Here is a 19,356-nt window from a genome sequence, read left to right on the forward strand (position 1 = left end):
ACCTTGCACGGTTTACTCTGCAGCACCACTTTTACCAACGGAACTATAAAAGGTAACAATAATAATAATAATCCTTACGATTACAATAGGGTTCCTAGCGCCGCTGGTCCTAGGAACCCCTGGCCCCACGGGCTTGGCCCCTAATGATAAATTACCATATAGGCTAAATATTTATTTTCACCCATGACATTTAGATTTAACATTTAAAATTTAGATTTACATTCAACATTGAGATGTAAAAAAAAAACAATAGAGATATAAAAAAAAAAAAGTATTCACACCCTTTTTTTTTTTTTTTAGAATAATGGTGTCTAATTACTTCCTCAATGCGTGAGTAGAATTCAAAAACCACAATTGGGCGAGGCTCTACTGCACATTTGAAACTTCTTAAATGGCCTTCATTTTCAATGTAATCAAAGTTCAATCATCATAACCAATTTTCACAAATGTCCTACAACCTCAAAGTGGAGAAGATAAAAAAAAATAAAATAAAAAAAAACACACAAAATACTCAGAACTTTTAATTTATTATAAACAATCATTAATCACAGAAAAATGCAATTTACTTCTGGAATTAACTGTAAACAACAGACATTAACAAAAGCATTTCTACCAAACTGTTTCACAGCTCTTAGGACATCATGGCTTCCATAAATATACACCCTGGTTTATATTGCTTCATGTCAGTAAATATATTTTCTATTTCCTTATAAATCTTTACAGCAGTCTTAATAAAGGCACGGTGGTATAGACTTCTGTTTTAAAATAAAAATAAAAATCAAAAATCAAAATTATCCTTCAAGTGCAGCTTCTTTTCACTGGATAGTAAATGTCTAAAGGTTTCTGTTATAATATATAAGTGGAATGTGAGTTTTATGTGCAAAACACAGAATTAGATATTAAACATTTGGAATAATACACATCGTAAAGTTTTCAGTATCTTTAGCTGGCCTGGATCATCAAGAAAATTATTTTTCTTTAAAAAAAAGGGGTAAACTTGTGCAAAACAGGCATCAGATGCGTTTGATCTGTTCCTAGATGATGATTACAAAGATTCAAGTATCAGATTTGGGGTTAGGCTCCTCCTCCTAACAGTCTGTATAAGTTGGACCTTCATGTTGACCTGTGAGCAGCAGCACAGATGGTTGTTCTTCTTCATTTTCTCTCAGAGATCCATCATGAGCAGATGAAGCTAATGAGGAGAGCTCAGTCTGAGTATTTATCTCCTCCTTTACGTGACCAAACTGAGCCGCAGCATCGTCCAACTGCGTGTTCACAGCTTGGATCCACTGGTGTAGCTGCACATTGAGAGCATCCACCCCCTGGTCCAGTCTCTCCTGTCTATCCTGGAGCTCAGTGAGTTGCTGCTGGGTGTCAGTGGAGACCTGGTGCCTTTTGGTTGAAGCAGAAGTAGTTCTCTGACCCAGCATGTAGCATTCAAATTCATCTGGACTGAGGTTGAGCTTTGGTCCGTCCAGCTTTTCAATGAATGCCACTGCACAAGACTGAAGGACATGGTCATAATTTACCAAAGGAAGGGCCTGTTAGAGCCTGATTAATAACGACGACTTGAATTGTTATTAAAAAAAAAAAAAGTAATAAAACCCAAAAGGTAATAACTGGTCAAAAGTGTAACAAAAGTGCTGAGCCCAAATGCAAAAAAAAAATTTTACAACTGTTCAATAACATAACAAGAAATATTTAAATATTTTTCTACAAATGGTGTAATAATTTTATTACATCATAGAGTGAGTCAATGATTTATGGATGGAAATATATACAGTATATATTTGGACATCCTATTTCTTGTGATGTGGTCAGTGCATTGGTATTATGGGTATACCAGGAACTCGTTCAATGAGAAAGGTTCCACGCTGTTTGGACTGCAAAAAAAGAAAGCTATTAACAGCGTTATTTTTTTAGTGCATTTTTTGGTCATCAATTAATCACAATTAACACGATAAAGTCCCAGCACTAATATACTAAATATATATCTCAGAGGTGAAAGTAATTGATTACAAGTACAAGTGAAAGTAATTGATTACAAGTACTTACATTACCGTAATTGAGTTGATTTTATGAATACTACGACTGTGTATATTTCTAAATCAGTAATTATACTTGTACTTAAAGATATTGTGGACAATGTTATTTTGGCTTCAACTTGCGGGTGGATCACCTTAACCCCAAAAATGTCAAGATTATGTATATGTAAGAATTCTCCAAAAGGCTTTAATTATATGTACACATATTTACACATATGCATTTGTGTTTAATACTACTCTACATTTAAGCAATAAGCCCTTTAATCCATAAATCACTCTATGATGCAATAAAATTATTACACTATTAGCGAAAAAATGATTTGCCTGCCCAAAAAACACAAAAAGTTTTTACATTTCAGGCTCAGCACTTTTGTTACATTATTGACCAGTTAATACATTTTGTGTTTTATCACTTTCTTTTTCAATAACAATTCGGGTCTTGCTACATTTGGGGTCGTTGTTATATCAGGCTCAAACAGGGCCTCGCAGGATAAAAATCACTATTTGTTGACGGGCAAATATAAACTTACCAGATTAGTAAAGTAGTAGCCACTTTCTCCTGCCATGAGGCTGTGAGGAAGTCCAAAGCGGATGACATACTGCATGTTAGAGTGTAGACGAGGAGGGTTGGCCTTCAGCACCACGTAAACCAGAGCTGATAGGAAGTCATCGGCATTAGCAGGTTCGTTGTTGGAAGTGGAAAGAGCCTCAAACACTTGTTGGCTGCATTTAGACACACAGGCCAGTTTATCCTGAGGAGCACGTTTTGCATCCATTTCAATTATAGCTGTTGGAAAAAAAAAGGACAGAGAGGCTTTTAGTATTTAAAGCTTAACGTTTTGCTTTTATGCTCAACAGTTCCCTTAAATCAGGGTTAGGGTCAATTACATTTTTCAATTATCCATGTTCAACTACAATTACTGGCAGTTTTTCCATTGAAGTGATTATTTTTCCCCTGAAAGTCAATTACAATTACAGTAGTCCCTCGTTTATCGCAGGGGTTACAATCTAAAAATAACCCGCAATAGGCAAAATCCGCAAAGTAGTCAGCTTTAATTTTTTTACAATTATTCACTCATCATTAACACTGACACCGGTCTGTTCACCTATTTAACCATGGAGTAGAAGGTGTGTGTGACCACCTGGAGCTGTAAGACACGGCCTTTATAACCAGGACCGGACTAGGAAGGATTAGGTGTGGAGGAGAATCAGCGAGGAGGTGATAGTAGCAGGTAAACGTTCTCTCTGTAGCACTGAACTAACATAGCATTAGCCGCTAATCACACCGGCTTTATTCACTGGTGTTTTATGTTTATGAGAGGAGAAAAAGGAGTGCAGCTCCTCGTTTCAGCAGGCAGTGAAACTCACCGTGTTGGATGTGTTGCTGGTGGGTGAACGCAGCATTAGCCAATCAGGACGCAAAACACAAAGCGCGTTCATACGCTGTAAAAAAAATGCATCCAAAATTGTACTGTAAAAAAATTCTGCGAAACACTGAGGCCGCGAAAGGTGAACCGCGATACAGCAAGGGACTACTGTACATTCTTAATGACTAAAGTTCCATTACAATTAATCACAATGAGCCTTTAATAAATAAGCCCTTAAAACGTACCCGTTCTCTTGTGTTAGCATCTCTTATAATAATGTGTGAGTTTAAATCAGCTGTAAAAATAATTAAAAAAATGTATCATCCAATTAGTTTTTCATCTCTTGATTACCTTAATAGGCTTGCTTTCCATGAAAATACTATTACTGTAATTTCCGGGCTATAAAGCACACTGTTTTATTGGCTGCATTACAATAATTTAGCAATTTTCTAAGAAAAATCCACACAAATGCCGCAGCCTAACATAGGCCACACCCTATTGGCTGATGAGGGTGCCCTTCAGACAATTCGGCCAATCAGAATGGGCAGGTAGGCGGGCTGCTGTGCTCCTGTTAGGTTGCAGCGCTTTGTCTGCTCTTCTTACTGTGAACTACTGCGGAGCAATCACAGCGAGTCGGACTTTGACTCAAAATACAGCTTCTGAACAAATCCAACGTGGTGATTTGGCAACTTCCTGCTGTTATGTTACTATTACAAACTGGCTGACTTTTACTGTAGACAGAGCAGAGATCAGAACAGCCTGGATACAGCCTGTATACAGGCTGTTCTGATCTCCGCTCCGTCTGTTCGTCCTCCTTACAGAAGCGTCTCCATCAGCCTCAGAATCTAGAGCACCAATCAATCCTGAACAAACCTAACGTGGTGATTTAACAACTTTTAGCTGTTTATTCTTCAATTACAAACTGGCTGACTTTTAATTCATCCATGTTGTTGTTGCTGCGGGCACTCGCTCGCTCTCTCTCTCGGACATTTCTCCGTGTTGTTGCTATGACAAGGCAGTGTGCATCATGACAAAATGAGTGATCAGAATGATTCAGTGCGAGCAAGAACAATTTAATGTTAACAAGTTCATTGTTCCACCTGGTCTAATGTGACGGAGCTAAATTTTGTGGCAGCATGAAGCTTATAAAACCTGGAAAAATCCACAATTTAGCTGCGTCATTGTTTAAGCCGCAGGGTTCAAAGCATGAGAAAAAAATAGCGGCTTATAGTCCGAAAATTAAGGTAATATATATGGTGTAGGCGTCAGTATACCCCTCGATTTACGGGGGCTTTCACATCTGCACCATCTGGTCCACTTGAAGTGGACTGGAGTTCAGCACATCTGCAAATTTGGTTCGTTTGGGCTGGTGTGAAAGTGGACCAATTTGATTTGGTCTAGACTAAAGAACCATACCAGAACCACCTCCAAAGGTTGGCTCCCTTAAGCCTACGTGATAAGTAAAATAGAAGCTTACTGGAGAGATTTCCGAAATACAAGTTGGTTCAGATTTAGGAGCTTAGCCCGTTTTCTGCGAAAGTGTCTTGCAATTCGTCGTCTTTGCGCCAAGAACAACCACAGAGTTTTCTTATGCCAAATGAGAGTTTCATGTTGGAACAACAGCAGTATTTGGGTTTGCTGCACAAAGTGACTTTAATAATATATTGCCACAAAAACGAGCAGAAGAGCACAGTTCATTGTGTAGGAATAAATTGGGGGCATATACTGTGTAACATTCATAGTGGTTGGTTTCTTTGCAAAAACAGTGGTCTGAATGCAAACCAAATTAGTTGAGAATTGAAACTATGCAACAACTTTTGGGCCCAATTTAGTAACTGTTAACTACGTATGTGTAAGCCATAAAACTGTAACATGGTTCCCCAGTTTTGCATTTTTTTATAGAATTTCCAGGCCAGTTACAATGTCAATTACAATTAAATTATGATTATAACAGATACAGATTCTTTCAATTAGATTTGCATCACAATTGTAATTCAATATAAATTGCACAATTACAAGTAAAATTGACCCCAACCCTGACTTAAACCCACCTGTTATAGCAGGTAGATATGGATCTCCAAGGACTGATGTCTCTGGATCAGGGAACGGAACACACAACATCTGTGGAGTGACCCAGTTTAAAGATCTGTAAAGAACAGAAACATTTAACAGATGAAACCTTGATGGATGCTTTATTTATCATATATTTTATCAGCAAGAAGAAAAGCTGTCTTGTTAAAAGGCTTTACCGGATTCTCCTTTGGAGAGACAAGTCTGTCTGTTCATCATCACAGCTGTCATGGCAGAAAACCCATTTGTGCAGCCGCGTCATTATCAATTTCTCTACGTGCTCCATGATCTGAGTCACCTGATTCTCAGGAAAACCTGAAAACAAAGCCAAACAACTAAGAAATCCCAGGTATTAAAGGGATCATCCACTGTTTTTACAATGTGGTCCTTATTAGATGATTTATGCCTAGCTAAACACATTATTTTGCACCTTATTTGTTTTAATAACTTTTAAAAATGGGACTATTTTACCATTTTAGAGCCTGTGTTCCTCCATCTTGAAATCAAATGATTGAATAAGTCACACAGCCCTATTTGCCTGTAAACTTCCCGTTGTTTTCTATTAGAATGAAGCATTCAGCCTGCTTTGTAGGTCATTTAGCAGGTTTTTTTTTAGATCATTTAGCAGCTTTTTAGGTCATTTAGCAGCTTTTTAGGTCAAAATGACAACTTGTGCTCCTTTTGTTGCTCTAAATCAGCAATTCTCAACTGGTGGGTCAGGACCCAAAAGTGGGTCGCGGACCTGTACTGGGTGGGTCTCAGACAGCTGGTCAAAAATAAATAAATACTTAATGTTGCATGTTGGACTTGTCTTATTTTGAGAGAAACTTTTCTTTTGACAGGCATGCTGTAAAATGCATGTTGCACAGTGTCACGGCAAATTTGCGGTTGACCTCATTTGGAGACATGATTTATTGCTCTGGTTGAATGATGGAGTCCAGGCGAGGCATTGATGATTTTATAAAAAAGATTTATTATTAAATTAAAGAAAAAAGAAGTAAAAAAGAAGCTTCCATCCTGAAAGAATGAAAGGCAAAAGGCTCGTGGCAGAGCAAAAAGGCAAGACCCACTCTAACTAACAGTTTCACAGCTTAAGCTTTTATACAGATAACAGAAAAAGTTCCACCCTTTTAATGAGTGTGGGTCCCAGGGTGAGACCAGTTGAGAACCCCTGCTCTAAATAATCAGGAAAAGTTAAAGATGCCGATGTAAACCTCTTTTGTTTATGGAAAGAGAATAAAAACAGTTGTGACAAAAAAAAATATATGAACGCAGGTTCCAACTCTGTGATTTGGTAGTAGATAATGAAGCAGAGATGAAGAGCTCTCCTAAGGGTCCTTTCGTCTCCCTCAAACAGTGCACAGTCGACGCTCTGATGGCTGAAGTTAGTGATCAGAGACTGTTGAAGACACACAAACCATGAGAATAGAAGTTCTTTTGGGTGGAAGTCCTTCCAACAGTCCGTGATTTACTCGCTAACTTCAGCCACCAGAGCATGTCAGAACACTGTTTAAGGGAGACTAAAGGTCCCTTTGGAGAGCTCTTTACTGATTCATTGTCTACTACCAAAACTCAGAATTGTAACTGTTGCCCCGTGCATTTATAGATTATTTTTTGGGTCACAACTAGGGCTGGGCAATATAGACCAAAACTCCTATTTTATATTTTTCTCAAAATGGCAATAGACGATTTACATTTTGATAATTTCAATTCAAATACACATAGGCACATTTATTAACAAACAGTTGCACAATATGAGCCACTTTTGGCTTTTTCTCCAATAAGGGACAGCACATGTGAGTGACTTCTTTAGTGCGGCTTGTTCAGATGAAAGTCTGGGTAGCTGCTGTGAAACCTCTGTTAAAAAAGAGAACACTGGATGTCTCTATACTGGCTAACTATAAACCAATCAGCAACCTTCCATTCATGGCCAAGATCATTGAGAAGGTGGTCTTCAACCAACTGAGTCAATTCTTAACAGTCAACAAAATATTTGATAAATTTCAGTCAGGTTTTCGTTCTCATTACAGCACTGAAACTGCTCTTATCAAAGTGATCAATGACATAAGGTTGAACACTGATTCAGGAAAAGTATCTGTTCTCATTCTATTGGATCTAAGTGCTGCATTTGACACTGTAGACCATAACATTTTGTTGCACAGATTGAAAACATGGGTTGGACTAAATGGAAAAGTAATGCAATGGTTTAAGTCATACTTGGAGGAGCGAAGCTATTTTGTAAGCATTGGAAACTTTGAATCTGACAGATTACCAATGTCCTGTGGGGTTCCTCAGGGATCTGTTCTTGGACCCCTTCTGTTTAGCCTTTATATGCTTCCTTTAGGACAAATTTTACAGAACTGTAAGGTCGATTATCAGAGTTACGCAGATGACACACAACTATATCTATCACTGAACCCTGATGACTATGGTCCCATTGAGGTGTTGTGTGACTGCTTAGAAAAAGTAAACTGCTGGATGAGTGAAAACTTCCTTCAACTAAACCATGACAAGATGGAGGTGATTGTCTTTGGTAACAAGGAAAAGAGGACAGCTGTCAGCAATTATCTTGAGTCTCAATCTTTAAAAGCTAAAGACCAAGTCAAAAACCTTGGTGTTCTGATTGACTCAGATCTTACATTCAGCAGTCAGATCAAATATATTACAAAAACAGCTTCTACCACCTAAAGAACATCTCCAGAGTGAAAGGTTTAATGACTCAGAAAGATCAGGAGAAACTGGTCCATGCTTTTATATCCAGTAGACTGGACTATTGTAATGGTCTTCTGACATTAATCCCCCAAAAGAGCATCAAACATATACAGCTGGTTCAGAACGCTACAGCTCAGGTCTTAATCAGAACAAAGATGTCAGAACACATTACTCTAGTTTTAAAGTCTTTACACTGGCTCCCAGTCAGCCTCAGAAAATACTTTAAAGTTCTGCTGCTGGTGTATAAATCTGTGAATGGGTTTGGTCCAGAATACATCAGTGACATGTTAGTCAGGTATGAACCCAGCAGGTCTCTCAGATCTATGAACACAGGTCATATAGTGGAGCCCAGAGCTCACAGTAGACATGGTGATGCTGCTTTTAGTTGTTATGCTGCAAAGAAGTGGAACAAACTGCCAGCAGAGCTGAAGTCAGGGCGACCGTGGCTCAGTTGGTGGGGGCGACCGTGGCTCAGGTGGTAGAGGGTCGTCTTTTGATCGAGAGGTTGGGGGTTCGATCCCAGTACCTGACTATGTGTCGAAGTGTCTTTGGGCAAGACACTGAACCCTAAGTTGCTCCCAGTGGTTGACTAGCGCCTTGCATGGCAGTCCTGTCCCACTGGTGTGTGAATGTGAGAGTGATTGGGTGTATGAGCTGATATGTAAAGCGCTTTGAGACTGCTTCAGTGTGGGGATAAAGCGCTATATAAATCAAGTCCATTTACCATCCAATGTGAACATTTTTAAATCAAAGTTAAAGGCACTTTTTTTCTCTACTGCATATGATTGAGAGAGAGATTTTTAGTCATGTTGATGTCATGATGATTTTACTGATGATTTTAATTGATTTTACTGATGATTTTAATTGATTTTACTGATGATTTTAAATTTTCTTATTGATTTTAAACAATTGAATGTTTTATCATGTAAAGCACATTGAGTTGCCTTGAGTATGAAATGCGCTATACAAATAAATTTGCCTTGCCTTGGGTTAGGATGCACTCAGAAATCCATCACACGGAGCTTTTTGTGCTGTTCTGAGAAGTAGCGAATGCAGTGACTCCTAAAACGAGTATTTTAATACAAGATAAGCTATAAAATATATAGCTACAGCATATATATATATATATATATATATATTTCTATAAAAGCAATAATTGTCATTTTCTATATCGCCAAAAAAGAAAACTCAATATATCTTAATTCCCTGGTCACAACTGTTTTGTTTTCCCCTTTCGGTAAACAAAAGGATGACCTCAGCATCTTGAACTTTTCCTGATTATTTAGAATAAGCAAAAGCAGACCACAAGCTCTAGAACAGTAAAGCAGTTCCATTTTTTAAAAGTGAATAAAACAAATTAGGTGCAAAATAATGTGTTTTGTTAGCCATAGATCTTCTAGTACATTTCAAAGATTTTCGGCCTAGTTTGTAAAAAAAACAAAAAAAAATTTAATTTAAAATGAGCCGTTTACAAAAGAACAGTGCGAGGATTTGCACTCACTGCTAAAATATCCAGCGAACGACTGGTAGAAATCCTGCACAAGGTCTGACTGTTTCCGTACCGGCAGATCCTGAAAGAAGGACTAACAGTAACTGCTTGATCTGAGCAACTAAAACACAGCTAAAGTGAATATGCAGTGTAATATTGTGCTTTCAAAGGCAACAATACATGGTACGCCTCCACTGTGTTGAGGAACGCTGTACAGCGGGACTGCAAACGCTGGGAGGGGGGGCTCCGAAGTATCTTCAGGAAACCAGTGAAGTCCCCGGGCTCGAGGCTCTGGTAGGCTTTCAGCATCTGTGAATGGCTTTCACTGGACTCTAGAGAAACAATGATGTCACGTTACATGATAAAATGCACAATGACTTCATCTGTAAAACAAAGCAAACTCCATCACTGAGTTAAGTAATATATTGGGGCAAATTTTGATGGAGAAAATAATTTTGACCTCTTTTAGAAACGTGCTGATCTATTAAAAATAGACGGTGTCCACCCTAAATTACATGGAGCACAAATGCTAAAATTAAATCTACAGTCTGTGATTCACAACTCCACAAGCGCATGACTAGCTGAGAATAAAACGGCAGTTACAACAAACACTTCCATAGATAAGTCCCTTACTCAAAACATTGAGAAATTATACCCCATGAACACTGTGCTGAGCAGTACAGAATAACATGCAATACAAATTAAAGCCCACAAAAGAGGAGTTAACCATAAAAATCTCATCAAAATTAAAACTACAAACAGAATACAAAACAATGAAAAAACCATTATTATTATTATAAATACCATTACTATTAAATATCAGATCACTTTCGTCTAAATCCCTCTTAGTGAGTGATCTTATAACTGACCATCAATTAGGTGTATTATGCCTCACAGAGACTTGGCTCAAAAATGAAGATTTTATTGCTCTTAATAAAGCCAGCCCTCCCAATTATGGTTATCACCATATTCCCCGTGAGAGTAGTCGGGAGAAGTGGCAGCAGTTTTTCACTAAAGCTTATCAAGTACCCCAAAAACCGAACTTAACCAAAATTAATTCGAAAGCCTCTCCCTTGAAATTTGTAATCCCAAAAACAAGATAGAAAAACCCACTTTATTGGTTATAGTTTACCGTCCGCCTGGTCCATATTTGGAGTTTCTCTCCAAATTCTCTGACTTTCTCACTGATCTGGTGCTGAGCACTGATAAAGCTATCATAGTAGGTGACTTTAACATTCATGCCGATGATGAAAACAGCCTAAATAAATTATTTATCTCACAATTAGATTAAATTGGCTTTACACAACATGTAAACAAACCAACTCATTATCTTAATCATGCCCTGGACCTCGAATAGAGTTTAAAATCCGCCTGTTAGCATACAAAGCTCTACACGATCAAGCTCCTTTGTATCTTAAAGACCTGTCAGTGCCCGATCGTCCAGGCAGAACAATCCGCTCTCAGTATGCTGGTCTCCTGGAAGTTCCTAAAGTATCTAGAAGTAGAACAGGAGGCAGAGCATTCAGCTACCAAGCGCCTCGCCTTTGGACCCAGCTCCCAGTTTTAGTACGGGAGGCTGCTACTCTCGCCACCTTTAAAAGGAAACTCAAAACCTACTTATTTGCTAAAGCTTACACCGTATAATAGCGTTAACCTAAACACTAGGAAAAAAGCTCTAAACCTAAAAATAGGAACTAAGATTATATAGTAGAACACCAACATTATATTCAAACGCAAACCACCATCTACACATAGCTCTAATGGACTACAATGGGATGATTGTCCAGGGACACAGTTGTGCTGGGTTGTAGACAACCCCCACTTCTGTCCCTCGTTGCATACCCATCATACTGCTCACACCATTTACACTAATATCCACCCCATATATATATATATTTTTATTATTTTATTTCTTGCAGTCTGTGCCTTCTCCTCGCCCTCCGCTCTCTTTTCTGTTTCAGGTGTCTTCATGCTGGAGCTGGCGGTTCCTGATCGATGGCTCACGGCTCAACTAGTCTGGGACACTTGGATGGCCCATCCTTCTATCCTATTCTGTTTGCCCTTCTGTTCACTAACCCCAGTCGAAGCGGATGGCTGCCACCTCTGAACCTTCTTCCTATAAAAAAGAGGGAGTTTTTTCTTCCCACTGTCGCTAAATGCTTGTTCATGTGGATCTTGTTGGGTTCTTTCTTCTTTTTTACTATGTACTTTATATTTTGTTCAGTGCTTTAAGATGACTTTGTTGTATTTTGTGCTATATAAATACAGTTGAATTGAATTGAAATGAAGAATAAAGTAAAATGTCGAGATTAAAGTTGAAATTTCAAAAATAAACTCAAAATACAATATCGTGATAAAAGTCGTGCTAATAAAGTTAAATCTACAGAAGCGCACCAGGGCCAACTCACCATATAAGACAACAGTCTCCATCAAAACTGGCCTCATTAAAGAAATGCCGTATTTATGAGCTAAAAGAGAAAGAATTTATTAAACCCAACTTTGAAGTAAAGTTTAACTCATTCACCGATACACAGTATTTTATAGACAACACGATCTGCTATTTGTTGTATAATGGTGACTTTCATCACGATACTGTATTTTGAGATTCGAAAGCCTGCTACCAACGTACTGAAATATTAGCCAGACAAAGTTTTTGTTTTTACATTATTCCAGTGCATTCCGTTGGGTAGATACCAACTTCCTGACTGACTGGTACAGCTATGGTCAACTGGCAACCCTTCGTCAAATTTTGGGCGGCTCCCAAGGTAGATGCAAAACACACAAAATTACAGAAAAATAAACAAAAAGGACAACAGAATTACTTAGTTGAAATGACTCCAAAACCATATAAATCAACTTATAACACACAGAACAACAAAAATACACAGAATGACAGAAAAAAAATCACAAAGTACAACAAAAATACACAAAATGACTCCAAAAATGAAACAAAAAGGATGCACAAAAATACAGAAAACGAAAACAAATCAATCTATAAATCAAACATCTGTGTGTGTGTTTGTTTGTGGAGCGAATTTCTCCCCGACGCGGTGTCTGTTCAAACTGAAAATTTTTAAACAGTTTCCTCATACACCAAGTGTGTGCATTATTTTGGAGTTAAATGGAGAGAGAGAGAGAGCGAGCGAGAGAGAGAGCGAGCGAGCGAGAGCGGCGCTACCGTCTTGCTGTTTTACTTCTGTTGTGGATGGACAGGGATATGAGGGCTGGGGGTGAGTATTGGCAAGTATACGTGGGTCACGTTATGATATTATCGTGATATATCACAATATTCTACCTAATTAATATCAAAATTAAACTTAGAGATGAAAAATCAAGTTGCTGTATATATTCATCAGAAGATATTGATCATTCAGAGGACAAATTGAGTCAAAACTCTTTGCTTCAAAACATCCTATTTATTATTAGTGTTTTTGTACATTTTCACTGAAAAAAAAGTGTTACACACTGCTATCATAAAATAAGTTCTTTTACTGAAACCACTGTGTAGAAGTGTCAAAGTAACCATTACAACATAATGACGACATTGTAACAACTGTAAGTGAGAACATTAAGGATAAAGCACCCCGAGTTACTGACAATGCACAAAAATAAGAAAAAATAATTTATCCTATTGTATCAGTTTAAGCACTGATCTGTACACATTGAAAGCATTGTAAACACCACTGAAATATTGCACAAATACACAAAAATATTGATTACATTTCAAAAAATAAATAAATAAATAAATAATAATAAAAAAAATCGGCATCCAAAAAATTGCGATATATCGTGAAATCAATTTTTTTCCCACACCCCTAATGAAGGCGGGTGGACAGTGGTCTTCTACTGACCATGATAACACCGCCACAATCCTCAGACCACTTTTATAACAGCCGCGAGCGGCGCACCTATATGCGCCCGTCACACGAACCGGGGGCCCCCCGCTACAGAGAGCCAGGCTTTCAGCCACAATTTCTTCTTTGTAGCCCCAAAATATCGCTCTATTGAGCGCACTGCCATTGCGCGAGCACGCCCAGCCACGGCACTGCTCTACAAGGCTCCAGAAGGCACCAGGCACCAAGCACCACACACACCCACCCCCACAACACCAGGGACTTTAGGGGAAAAGTGCATGTTATTTATAAAATAATAAAACTGGCCCGCCATCTAAAACACACACGAGTAACAAGGAGACAAATGCACGTGTGTGACACTACAGACAGACAGACACACACACAATCTATTTATAATAAAAATGTACTAAATGAGTAAAATAAAACTAAAAACTAAACAATATTTATACAAAAAGTACACAAAACAACTACAGAAACGCACACAAATATACAAAATGACTCCAGAAACACACAAAATTACAACAAAAACCAACAAAATAACTGTAAATATACACAAAAAGGCTCCAAAAACACACAAAATGACTCCAAAAAACATACATTACAGAAAAATACACCAAACAATAAAAACATGAAAATTTGTCAAAAAAACTAAACTAAATATTTATACAAAAAATACACAAAATGACTCCAGAATCACACCAAAATGGCAACAAAAAATGCACAAAATGACAAGATACAAAAAAAACATACAGTGGTTACAGAAAGTATTCAGGCCCCTTTAAATTTTTCACTCTGTTTCATTGCAACCATTTGCTAAAATAAAAAAAGTTCATTTTATTTCTCATTAATGTACACTCAGAACCCCATCATGACAGAAAAAAAAACAAAAATGTAGAAATTTTTGCAAATTTATTAAAAAAGAAAAACTGAAATATCAAATGATCATAAGTATTCAGACCCTTTGCTCAGTATTGAGTAGAAACAGCTAGTACAGCCATGAGTCTTCTTGGGAATGATGCAACAAGTTTTTCACACCTGATTGTGACGATATCGTGATACGATATCAATAATACAATCATTATCGATATCGATAAATATCAATTTTTTATATATTTTTTCAAAATCTTTTCTGCTTTTTCACTAAAATGTGCAGGTACGTCTTCACAGAACTGTTGTCACTGTTTGTTGAAGGAACCAATATATTGTTTACTGGAATATTGCACTATAATGGTGTCATTGGTAAGAAAGACCCTATTTTTTGTTTACAGTAAGCACTATTGGAGATACTTATTCATTTACATTGGTATGTCGACACTTATTTACAGAAATGTTGCACTAAAATAGTGTCACTGTTCATAGGACACTTTTTCAATTTATTGTCTTTCAGAGATCAAATAAAATTTGTATTTTTTCACATAATCTTTTTTTTTCTTGTTATGTCAGATTATCATAGATTGATTTCTGACCAATATAGTACTGTTTGGCTGGACGGCCAGGTCTAGGAAGAATTCTGGTCGTCTTAAACTTCTTCCATTTAAGGATTATGGAGGCCACTGTGCTCTTAGGAACCTTGAGTCCTGCAGAAATTATTTTGTAACCTTGTTTCTTAGCTCCTTGGGCAGTTCCTTCAACCTCATGATTCTCATTTGCTCTGAAATGCATTGTGAGCTGTAAGGTCTTATATAGACAGGTGTGTGCCTTTCCTAATCAGGTCAAATCAGTTTCATTAAACAGAGCTGGACTCCAATGAAAGAGCAGAACCAAAGAGGATCAGAAGAAATAAACAGCATGTGATTTAATGATGAGTGTCACAGCAGGGTCTGAATACTTATGACCATGTGATATTTCAGTTTTTCTTTTTAAATAAATTTGCAAAACTTTCAACATTTCTGTTTTTTTTCTGTCAAGATAGGGTGCTGAGTGTACATTAATGAGAAATAAAATGAACTTTTTTGATTTTAGCAAATGGCTGCAATGAAAAAGTAAACAATTCAAAGGGGTCTGAATACTTTCCGTACATTACAGAAAAATACACCAAACGACATAAAGCTTAAAGTCCAAATTACTTTCCTGAAAATAAAAACATCTCTTCTTGTCTTCGATTATTTTATTTTTTGTAACTATTTTGTTAATAGGGCTCTTTTTTGAAGTTAACAGGAAGTTTTGTCAGTAGCACAATGGATTGTCTCCCAAAATCTGAGAAATGTCAGCATGAAATGTGTTTCCATGAGTTTTATGGATCAAATGAGCACATGTTGATATTCTACTTGGTCACTTTCTCACTTAAAATGTTTCCAGAACTTTCAAAGGTGGAGAATCAACAGATATATTTAGCCTCAGAGTGCTTCAGGTTTTGTCGTAGGTTCCAAATGCAACATGGGAAACTTGGAAGTATACTTCAGTTGGAATGCTCACCATCCTAATCATACTAATTGTTGATACTCATTGAGTTTGTAGTGTATAGTTTCAAACAAAGCCATAGTCTAACCTTGAGGTTTAGGGGGTGACGCGGTGCCCCAGAATAGTCGCCTCATGGTGTTGATACGCCGACCTTTCTCCAGGTTCTTTTTCTCCTCAAATTTAGAAAAGGTCGGGGGCGTTCCATCAGTGCTCGGTCTACAATGAAAGAAAGTAAACGACTCACTAGGTTTCTGTCATGTGTTATGAACTGAAAATAAATTGATATGTAACTTCTATACACTTTAATTAAAATTCACCTTGTGTCATGTTTAGGGGCTCCGCCTTGATTCGCCTTTTCTCTCCAACACTTGGAGCAGAAGCCTTGCCACACCGGGTTTCCATAATAACCACATGCATTCTTGCAAAGCAGCTCCTCCCGAGTAACTCTGATCCCTCGTTGCTTTCCAGTCCACATCTTAGCGCTTTGTCTCACTTTTATACGTCCTGCTTGGTCTAAAGCTAAGGCAGAAAAAGGGGCAAATGTTTCAGGCAATTGTTACAGCTCGCCAAACTAAAAACGTTTCATGAATCTCGTCAAAAAAGCATCTGTAGCACAGCTTATGAGCTCCAAATAAACATAAAACTCAGGTTCCTTCCCATTTTGTTTTAATTTATATCTATAGACATTTGGTGAGCATACTATAAGCAGAAAATTGCCCCACAACAATAAGTACAACATTTACTTTACTTGGAATGCAACCTTAATGGACTAAACAAACTTCTTCTTTTAGGTCTTCTTTAAGGTTACATTTTTTTAAGTGGATTAAAATGTTCTAACATTGATCCTCACTTGATAATTTAAAAAAAAAAAAAAAGAATTCCTGTGTAGGTTCAACAAAATAAATCACACCCTGATTAAAACAAAATATGTAAGTCAATAATTATCCTGAACAGGAATAATAATGTGCAGTTGTGATTCATTAAATCTAAAAACAGGGCTTATTCTCTTTCCGAACACGTAATTTATTTTCCAGTTAAAATAAATGTTGTATAACTCAATCTATTTAATATGGATAGATTGATCTTTTGAATTGGCAACAACACAAAAGTAAATGCAAATATCTCGTGGGGGGAAAAAACAACACAAAGTGACAACAAAAAAAAGACAAAATTACTCCAAATAAACACAATCTAAAAATAAAAATACACAAATGTACTTCAAATAAACACACTGTAACTACAGAAACACACAAAATTATAGTAAAATAAACAAAACAAACACAAAATACATGACTCACAGCAATAAAATATTTTATCTAGATTCTGGCTTTATTTATTTATTTTTTAGAAGAAAAATAAAATGTAACGTGACATTTCCATAATTTATTTTTCAGAAATTCAAAAAGTTATTTTCCTTCTTTAAAAAAAAATAATGTAAACTAATTTAAATTAATTATATGAATGAAACTTTGTTTAATTTACTTTTCTTGGCGTAGGTCTCAAAGTAACCCAATGTGGGTTTACTATTACAGTAGAGTATAGACCAGAAATTTGAGAATTTTTTTTTTTTCACATTTTTGAAAACAATAAAAGTACACGGTAACGCGGTTTATGGTTGAATTTCGTCGTAGGCTATCGTGTAAAGACTGTCTTTAGCTTAGTTGTTAGCCTCGAAACACAGAGCTGCTGACTGTCAGCTGACGGGAATGAGCTAATGCTAGTTAGCCTATTAGGATCGACCGTTTTGCCTCATTCGTCAAATTATAGATAGTAGCACCATCCCAAACAATCATCGTAAATATGACACCCTGAATAATATAGAGACATAATCAATACCAAGGCTCCGAGGCTGAAGTCCAGTCCAAACTATCGCAGTAGTTCAAAACTCAACCAGAACAACAAACTTCTGGCTACGCGTGTCACGTGACCGGGATACGGAAGGAAGTATCTCCTTGATGATTTTTATTTAAAAAAAATAAAATATACAAAATATATTATTTTTTCTGAGGTTTTGATAAAGTAGAAAGTAAGTCGGGTCGAAATAACCTTTTTATTTTGCAATTATATTATATCACTTATTTGCTGATAGAAATCTTAAAAGAGTGAGTGAAAAGTGACGTGGAAAAATTTAATTGGAGGCTGGGTTCATTTGTATGGGGAGGCCGTTTAGGAGAAAACATTGAAAATGTAAAAAAAAAAAAAAAATTGAATTAAAAAAAAAACAAAAAAAAAACTATGAGACCATAGTAGGTAGTGCTTTAAAAAAAATCTTTCTTTTTTGTCATCTCACTCATTCATTCTTTCTACTTTCACTTTATCTTTCTTTCTTTCTCTGTTTCTTTCTTTCTTTTCCTCATGTTTAAACATCTGTCAGTTGTTAGATAAAAAACATTACAAATGCATTGTATTTATGCAAACCAGAAACACACCTCTATTCAATACTAGGTATTTACATTGATGAAAATTAACGCAGCGATGTAAACTTCAGGTTGAATATCTAATAGTAATTAGCATTGCTTCCACACCCTGTTTTACTCACACATTAATTTGCTTCTTATGTTAAAGAACAAAGTGAGTCCTCACAGCCACAAATATCATTGTTCAAAATCACATTTTAAAAATCACTTTAAGAAAACAACTTGACATGCTATTTTGTATATAAACATAAACACAAAAGATGGACACATCACTCCCCCCTCTTGGACGTCTCCTGTCACCTCAGAGGAGGTCGGCCTATGAAAATTTAGCCCATGGTTACGTCATGACGGGCTTTGAATCTGAACAGCCTGTTTCTGTGCCGTTTTACCAATAAGTGGGCTGCAGAGACCATCCAGAAATCACTTGTTTTCCTCCTTCTGGGAGTTGCAGGCTCAGGGAGGACCAGTTTATAGATGAAGAGACCAGAAAAGACTGGTTTTTCATAACATGGGACTATTAAATTATTTTTCTTTTTAAAGTAACCATCTGTAAAGTGTCCAGAATGTTTTATGAAATAAAGTGCAATCAACTTCCAAGCTAAAATGCATTGAGGAGTGTTAAAAACAATCAATTTGGACATTTTTTGGATCGATACAATAATCCCTCGGTGAAATATTGTGATATATTATATATATATAATATATCGCCAAATTGATTTTTTATTACACCCTTAATTTGTTGTCATTTCACTAAAATGAACAAAAATACAAACAAAATCCTGCAGGCTGAAGTGGAGGTCTGGTGAGCCAATTTTGGCCCACATCCTTGAGTTTTATATGCCTGCTCTCGAGTTTATACTCAAATAAAAATGTATCCACAGGCACTGATTTTTAAATAAATGCTAAACAAAACACATTGTGCCAATACAACATGAGTCTTTTAAGGCTAGATAAAGCAAACAATCAAATTAATAGATTTAAACCTAATTAAATAAATAAAAA

General features: G+C 36.7%; 1 protein-coding gene across 1 annotated transcript; it reads right to left on the reverse strand.

Moving 5' to 3' along the window:
• Positions 1-508: 508 nt before the first annotated feature.
• LOC114470223 (rab5 GDP/GTP exchange factor-like) lies at positions 509-17,887 on the reverse strand. Its single transcript, XM_028458281.1, has 9 exons — positions 17,774-17,887; positions 16,255-16,456; positions 16,026-16,153; positions 9,864-10,015; positions 9,696-9,765; positions 5,662-5,797; positions 5,464-5,558; positions 2,576-2,832; positions 509-1,505 (listed from the first exon to the last, which is right to left on the reverse strand). The coding sequence occupies exons 2-9, from the start codon at positions 16,410-16,412 to the stop codon at positions 1,089-1,091; spliced, it is 1,413 nt and encodes a 470-aa protein (XP_028314082.1). The 5' UTR covers positions 16,413-16,456; positions 17,774-17,887; the 3' UTR covers positions 509-1,088.
• Between the last annotated feature and the right edge of the window lie 1,469 nt (positions 17,888-19,356).

Source organism: Gouania willdenowi, chromosome 9 (assembly GCF_900634775.1).
Source record: "Gouania willdenowi chromosome 9, fGouWil2.1, whole genome shotgun sequence".
Taxonomy (NCBI): domain Eukaryota; kingdom Metazoa; phylum Chordata; class Actinopteri; order Blenniiformes; family Gobiesocidae; genus Gouania; species Gouania willdenowi.

Coding starts and splice junctions, on each gene's coding strand:
- LOC114470223 (XM_028458281.1), bottom strand. CDS start 16,412: ATGTGGACTGGAAAGCAACGAGGGATCAGAGTTACTCGGGAGGAGCTG. Junction 9,766..9,863: donor ACACAGTGGAGGCGTACCAT/GTATTGTTGCCT, acceptor TCCTTCTTTCAG/GATCTGCCGGTACGGAAACA. Junction 2,833..5,463: donor ATATCTACCTGCTATAACAG/GTGGGTTTAAGT, acceptor TTTTTCCAACAG/CTATAATTGAAATGGATGCA.